A 6,848-nucleotide genomic window follows, 5' to 3' on the forward strand; every position below is an offset into this window, starting at 1 on the left:
TTCTAGATAATTAGACAAGATGGGATTTTTAAGTAGTTTGACTGACATGGTTTTTACTGCTTGAATAGTAAATAATCCTTATTTTTGGGAGATCACTTTGGCTCTTTCTCACAGAACCTTATTGCCTTGTCAATCTTTAAGTTTATCTGTTTGAGGCTTCTGTACAAGTACCCTGATTTAAAAACAAACAAACAAACAAAACCTTCAGGTTTTGTCATGAGATGGAAACTGATTGGTAATTACCATCTTCTGGTACTTCTGAAGGCATTTTGAGAAGTATAATGTCAGATATTCTCTCTACACATACTTCTGAATTACAGAGATGTTTTTTGAAGGGGAGGTATCAGGAACTTCAAAAGAATGTAACTTTTGAATACCTTTTAGTCCCAGTAACATAAAAGGCATCAGATCAATTGAGATAATTTATGATGAAAAACAAATAGGTGCTTTTTCTAGCAACCTGTTCTCTGTCCTATTTCTACAAAAAGTTAACATGAACTATCAGGGTGGAAGAGTGGCACAGAACTGTTCCACAGCTTACCAATTCACAAAATAAGAATGAAAAAGGAAATAGTGATTCTACAGAGGATTCTGGTTAATCCTTGTCCACCAAAGGCCTATAGATATGCATTCACCACAGGCATAAATCTGCCAGTGTAACAGGCTGGGAAAAGAAGACATACTGTCATCAGTTTTGTTATGTGGTGCAACATTCAAAGTGTTGAAAAATATTTCTTTGTTATGAAATTATGGGCATGTTTTAGCTTTGTTTTTAAGCAACAGTGTCTCAACAAAACCAAGATGCTTAATGCTGTGTTCTGAGACCTTTTCTTGGTTTATGGCTTACAAATCATAATGCTATGATTTCAAACTGAAACCAGGGCAGATGTAAAAACACAGTGTCAGTGTGTGCAATTTAAATTCAAAGGCTATAATTCTACATTGTGGAACCATCCTGAGAGGCCATTTCAATTGCAATATAATGCAGCAAAGCTTGAAGACCAAGTGAAAATGTTTACCTTTTTATTACTGCTTTATTTAGTGTTCATTACAACAACTTTTCCTAATCAAAACTATTGTAATTCTGAAGCTATTGTCTCTTGCAGAATAGTTTTGCTGCACAGCTTAAACCCTGATGGGAGGTTGCTGTTGAAGAAAGGGAAAGGTCCCATGCACACCTTCCATTTCCCTTCCCTGTTCACCACTGCTTGTTCCCACTGTTTACCCCAAGTCAGCTTTAGTGCTGAGTGCATGGCAATTCACTAAAATGAAAGAAAAAAATGGGGAAATAGTGAACTTTACCTTAAGATTAAACAAGTATTATACACCTGCTAAAAGGCAGAGGCTGTGTTGACCTTAGAAGCAGGTACAGGGAGACTAGGAGTAAAAGAAGCCAAGCCATTGCCTTTTGGCAGTGGCAAACTGTTAATTCAGCCCAGCTATAATGTGAAAACATTCCCCACAAAGTGAAAAATCTCTTAGTATTTATACTTAGCATGGAAGTACAAATTCCTTTCAACTGTCATAGTCACAGGCACCAGAATGTGTTTATAACAAACTGAGCTTTAAGCAGGACTATGTGCTCAAGTATTTCCCACTTTTGACAGTATGTTCCTGTCCCTGTGCTGCCACACACTGTGGTTTCAGGAACTAATTTACCAATTAAAGCAATGGCTCAATAAAAATGGCTTAAACTGAGCTTTTGCTGATTCTGATTTTTGCAAAAAAAAAATTTTCCACAAAAAGCTCATGTGGATGAGTGACCTGATCTGAACTGCCATGCAACTACACAAATATCAGTCTGTTACAAAGAGGCAGAAAAACATCCCTGAAGTTGAAAAGAGTGGCAGCATTATTTCCCTATGTTCAGCACTTGTGAGACCATAGCTGGAATATTGCATCCAGTTTTGGGGTTTCCCAATACATGAAAGACATTGGCAGGGAGTTCAGCAGAAGGCCAACAAGATTATTTACAAGGGATCTTCAAAGGTCCTTTCCAACCTAAATTGGCCTATAATTCTGTGAACAACAGCTGTGAAGGAAGTGGAAGTGAGGGAATACAGATTTTTTGAGCCAGGATTGTTGCTAAAGCTGTTGTATTGTGAAAACACAACCCCAGGTTCTCCAGAGCAGGGGAGTGTTACCTTACTTTTGCAGTAATCGATTACAAAACATTTCACTCCCTTTTCCAGGAGAAACTAAGATGCTGCCAGTTATGGGGATTATATTGAGAAAGATGAGATAAAAGAAGGGAAGACAGAATTGCACTTTTAGAAGGATTGAAAAATCAGAGGCTTTACAGAGTAATATGAACAAACAGGTGGGAGACAGCAGCTGCAAGGCTATTGCTCTGAACTAATACACACTGCATGCAGTCAGTCTGTGGGATTCCATCTGCTGATAAAATCTGATATATATCCATCTGATATAAATTGTTTTACACAATCAAACTCTGCATTGCAATGGAAGTCTGTCAGATCTCTGAAAAGATAAACTGTATTGCAACGCATGAACAGGTTTGTAAAAATTAATGAATAAACACAGTAATTACGTACAAGTATGAAGAATTTGTATTTGCCAGTTGCACAACTTGAGTTTGTACAGGTTCTACTGCAATCAGGATATCTTGTTCTATAGCCATCGGGAGCACAGCATAACCACAGTAGTCTATGTGTTCTCCTAGCAAAGAAACAAAGAAAACACTTTGCAGTAATTCTTTCTAGAGTAGCAGTAACCAGGCTTCTACAGCACTTCAGTGTTGTTTACTTGATGAGACAATTTCTTACTGTAGTTTCAACTCTTATTACTTAAAGTTTGGGGTACATTTCCTCCATTTTGTATTACTTCACAAAAAGATTTTTCTTTCTTTAGTGATTTTTATCTATTGCACTTGTTCATAAATGTTCATGATTTAACGCTGGGTTAAAAAATTTTAAAAAACCCCTGCTGTGTAGACTTATTGTCCAAGAATGAGAAATGTCATATACATACAATTTCTTACCTTTTTCCAAGAAGATGCTACATTTAAATAATCATTTATACAGTTGCACACAACACATAAACTAACAATCAAATAGAAAATGTATGTAGTAAACATCCTCTCCCTTGGGAATAATTCCCAGTTACCATATGCTGTCTATTTAGTCTATATGAAATGTTCACACAACACTGAGATAAAAATTAACTGCACAATAAACAAACTGAGTTTACAGCTCTGTTTTTCAGGATCCTTTTACTCCATCTTCAAATGTGTAGGATTATTTTATGTACATATGCAAGAAACTCAGCTCCAGGGAGAACACAATCCTAACATGGACAGACACATCTCAAAAATAAGGCTGTTACAGAAATAAAAGTAATTCCTAAACACAAAATAATGGTGACTCTCCAGTCTGCCAGTGAATCACACCCACTGTTTTAAGTTCTGTGGACACATCTCTATGGAAGAGTAAAAAAAGAGATGATGATAGAATCATTTCATGCTTTATCATGTGCATATTGGTGTGGGGCTGGTTATATTTGGTAACTCTAATTAATTTTAGGAAACCATAAGCTGGCAAGTTACTCTGATTTTCAAAACAATCATTACTGTCTATAAATGTTTTTCTCCAAAACTAAAATCCATGTAGACTTGTTTATAATAAGATACAGTAAAATCTACTAAATTATATATGATTTTCCATTTATCACAAGAAACTTCTCCGAAAAAATAAAATTAAGACCAGCATTTTCATTCTGTGTTTTAAACTACTGGACCTCCAGGATGATGGATGAAGTAAAATTACATAAGGTTAATTTTTCTCTTTTACCTATTAAGTTGACTCGTCCTGGTGCACGAGCATAAAACTTGGGAGCTGTTCCAAACTTTGATATAAACATTTCCTTCAGTTTCTGCAATCTGAAAGGCAGGTTAGAAACATTTAGAAGGACTATATTTGCATAAAACACAGGAAGTTTCAATGCTTCTTAAAGCAAATTCAATTCAGCTTCTGAAGTATGTGGAGTTTGCTCCAGGAGTGACATTAAGCTGCCTGTTTAATATAACATATGTTTATATGATTTGTTGTGATATTTTTAAACAGATCTTTCAATACTTTTCTATCTTTATGCCCAGTTACAAAGCTGTATTAGGTCTATGATTTCCCCTTCTTATAATCTCCCCTGGTATTGACTGTTGTATTACTCTTCCAATTAGCAAAAGCAATTTCTGCCATTTCATTGTTCAATCCCTTCTCTAGATCACATTAATAATATTGAAGTTCACAGGGGAATCTGTTGGCAGAATTCTAGGTGTTAACTTTATTCCTTTTTGTGTCAGTATTTAGAATGCTGCTTTGTTTTACAGATATTTTTATAGTAGTGTTGGTACCAAGAGACAACAAACAAAGCAGTCATGAGGGCATGTTTATCTAAGTGCTGATTGATCTCTTTTTTTAATGTGGTTTTTACAAGCAGGCCTGATGAAAGGCTATTTACAGACTTTGGCCTTGATTTTCCAACACGCACATTGAATTACAAGCACCTACATCAAGAAGAAAATTGTCAGGAGCCTTAAGGCCAAGGCACTCCTCTCAAGTTCACACTTCCAAGTCTGGAAATGGGGGACTTATCGTTTCTGTGGGATTTACGGTGCAATCGTATGCAAGTAACCAGCGTTTTCAAACGTGCTCCTTCTGCGGTGCTAAGGCAATTCAGAAGGTTCGTTTGTGTGCGTTTTAATTCCGCACACCGGGCGCCACTCCACGGGCAAGGAGCGGGCGCTGCCACGGGCCGCAGCCATTCCAAGGACGGGCCACGCCAGTGCTGCTCCAGGGCCTTTTACAGCAAAACTCTGGGGGAAATCATGTAGAAATGATGAATGAAGAAATGAATGAATGAATGAATGAATGAACGATTCCTCCTGCTGCCCCAGCACCACCCTGCGAGGGGCGCCAGGGCGGGCCGGGCTGCCGTGGGTGGGAGAAGCGGCCGGAGCCCGGCGCGCCGCGGGCAGCGGGAGCTTCCGATAAATCTCTGGTCGTGTCAGGGAAAATCCGCGACGCTACGAGGGGTCACCCCCTCGCACCTCAGCCCGGGGCATGAGGACGGGCTTAGCCATCCCTCCTCCCCCCGGCCGCCCGCAGACCGCCCACCCAGCGCGGCATGAGCGGCGGCGGAGCCGGGGTACGACCCACCCACCTGGGCTGCTCCACCAGCTGCACCGGGAGGGCGCTGGGGCTGTCCCCCGCCATGGCAGCTCCACCGCGGGCCCGGCTCAGGCGGCTCCGGCGGGACCGCGGTCACGGGACAGGCGGACGCCGCGTCCTTCCGGGCGGCAGCGCCGGCGGCCCGGCCCCGTCCCGCCCCGCCGGCGGCGCCGGGCCCCGGGCACCCCGCGGGCGGTGCTGAGCCTTGGGCATACCGCGGGCGGCGCCGGGCCCCGGGCACCCCGCGGGAGGTGCCGGGCCCCGGGCACCCCACGGGCGGTGCGGGGCTTTGGGCATCCCACGGGCGGTGCTGGGCCCCGGGCACCCCACGGGCGGCCCTTGGCCCCGCGCCCGCCACAGCCCAGGTGGGACCGGGAATCTGCTGTGACGTGCGAAAGAAATGTTTGGGGCTGTCCGGTATTCCTGCCGGTGCTCCTGCAAGATGCACGTGCAATGAAAATAATAACTGGACAGTCGCGTCCGTCATGGTGTGGAGGGATGGGTATCTCTGGCCCCATGTTTTTCCTGGTGTGTAGTTCCCCCAGCTCCCCTCCAGCAGGCAGCCCCGTGGCTCCTGTTACCCTCAGATGAATGGCTGCGGATACTTGCAAGGAACTGAGCATTTCAAGTGTTCACAGGCTCACTCACTGAGTGTTTTGGTGTGTATCTTCGTCCATTTTGATATCTATCTTACTGTCCCTCATCCCATTCAGGGAGCTTTAAGTACTCAGACTGAAGGAAGCACAGTAACCAATTTCATTGTGGGCTTTCTGAGGTAAAACATTCCCCCATTAGTATAGTTGCAGAATACAAACACAGCTTTTAAAAGACTTACAGCAGTAGCTGTAAGGGGAAAAAAAATAAAAACCCACTGTCAGAAACTGTAACGGTATAAAATGACCAGCAACAGGAAAAGCTGGAGACCCAGTAAATATTGCAGATTTATCTGAGTGTCTGTGAGAACCCCAGGCCTTGAGATAGGGAGGCAGAGCTGGTCTGTTGAGGGGTTTGCCTCACTCAGTTTCAGGCAGCAGCAGAAATTAGCATGTAACAATCTTTGTAAAGCCATTGAGGATTTAAAGAGTTCAGGCCTTTAGAACTGCTGCTCTGGTATTATTTGGTTATAGTGAATGCAGCAGCACTGAGTAAAGCAAAATGGAGCTGAGCAGTGATGCCAGTCACAGCAACAGGCCGAGCTTTCACAGAACGGGTCACGGAAGGGACCATCGTGGGTCATCTGGTCCAGCCTCCCTGCTCAGACAGGGTCATCCCAGAGCACATGGACCAGGATTGTGTTCAGACAGTTCTGGAATATCGCCAGTGAGGGAGCCTCCACAACCTCTCTGGGCAGTCTGTTCCAGGACATGGTCACTTGCACAGTAAAGTTCTTCCTCATGGTCAGGTTGACCTTTCTGTGCATCAGTTTCTGCCATTACTCCTCGTTCTGTTGGATGGCACCACAAAGAATAGCCTGATTCCATCCTCTTGACACCCACACTTTGCACAGGAGCCCTTCTCAGCTGCCTCTTCTTGAGGCTGAACAGGCCCAGTTCCCTTAGCCCTTCCTCATGAGAGATATTTCCACTCTTGGCCAACTTATTAGCTCTCCGCTGGACCTGCTCTAGGAATTCCGTCTCTCTTTTGCACTGTAAATCTCATAAC

The 6,848-nt window shown here is 43.2% G+C and overlaps 1 protein-coding gene across 3 annotated transcripts in view; it reads right to left on the minus strand.

The window, feature by feature from the left end:
* The window catches only part of GALK2 (galactokinase 2), a 44,628-nt gene extending 39,281 nt beyond the window's left edge, over nucleotides 1-5,347 (minus strand). Inside the window, exons 1-3 of one of the 3 annotated variants that reach the window (XM_079317625.1) lie at nucleotides 5,179-5,347; nucleotides 3,810-3,898; nucleotides 2,556-2,679 (exon numbers count right to left, since the gene is read on the minus strand). In XM_079317625.1, coding sequence (XP_079173751.1) covers nucleotides 2,556-2,679; nucleotides 3,810-3,898; nucleotides 5,179-5,231 — 266 coding nt within the window. In that variant the 5' untranslated portion in view covers nucleotides 5,232-5,347. Of the gene's footprint in view, nucleotides 1-2,555; nucleotides 2,680-3,809; nucleotides 3,899-4,522; nucleotides 4,753-5,178 lie in introns of those variants that run through there. The other 2 variants (XM_079317624.1, XM_079317626.1) reach the window with 2 other exon arrangements.
* Between the last annotated feature and the right edge of the window lie 1,501 nt (nucleotides 5,348-6,848).

This window comes from Erithacus rubecula, assembly GCF_903797595.1.
Source record: "Erithacus rubecula genome assembly, chromosome: 14".
In the NCBI taxonomy this organism is placed as follows: domain Eukaryota; kingdom Metazoa; phylum Chordata; class Aves; order Passeriformes; family Muscicapidae; genus Erithacus; species Erithacus rubecula.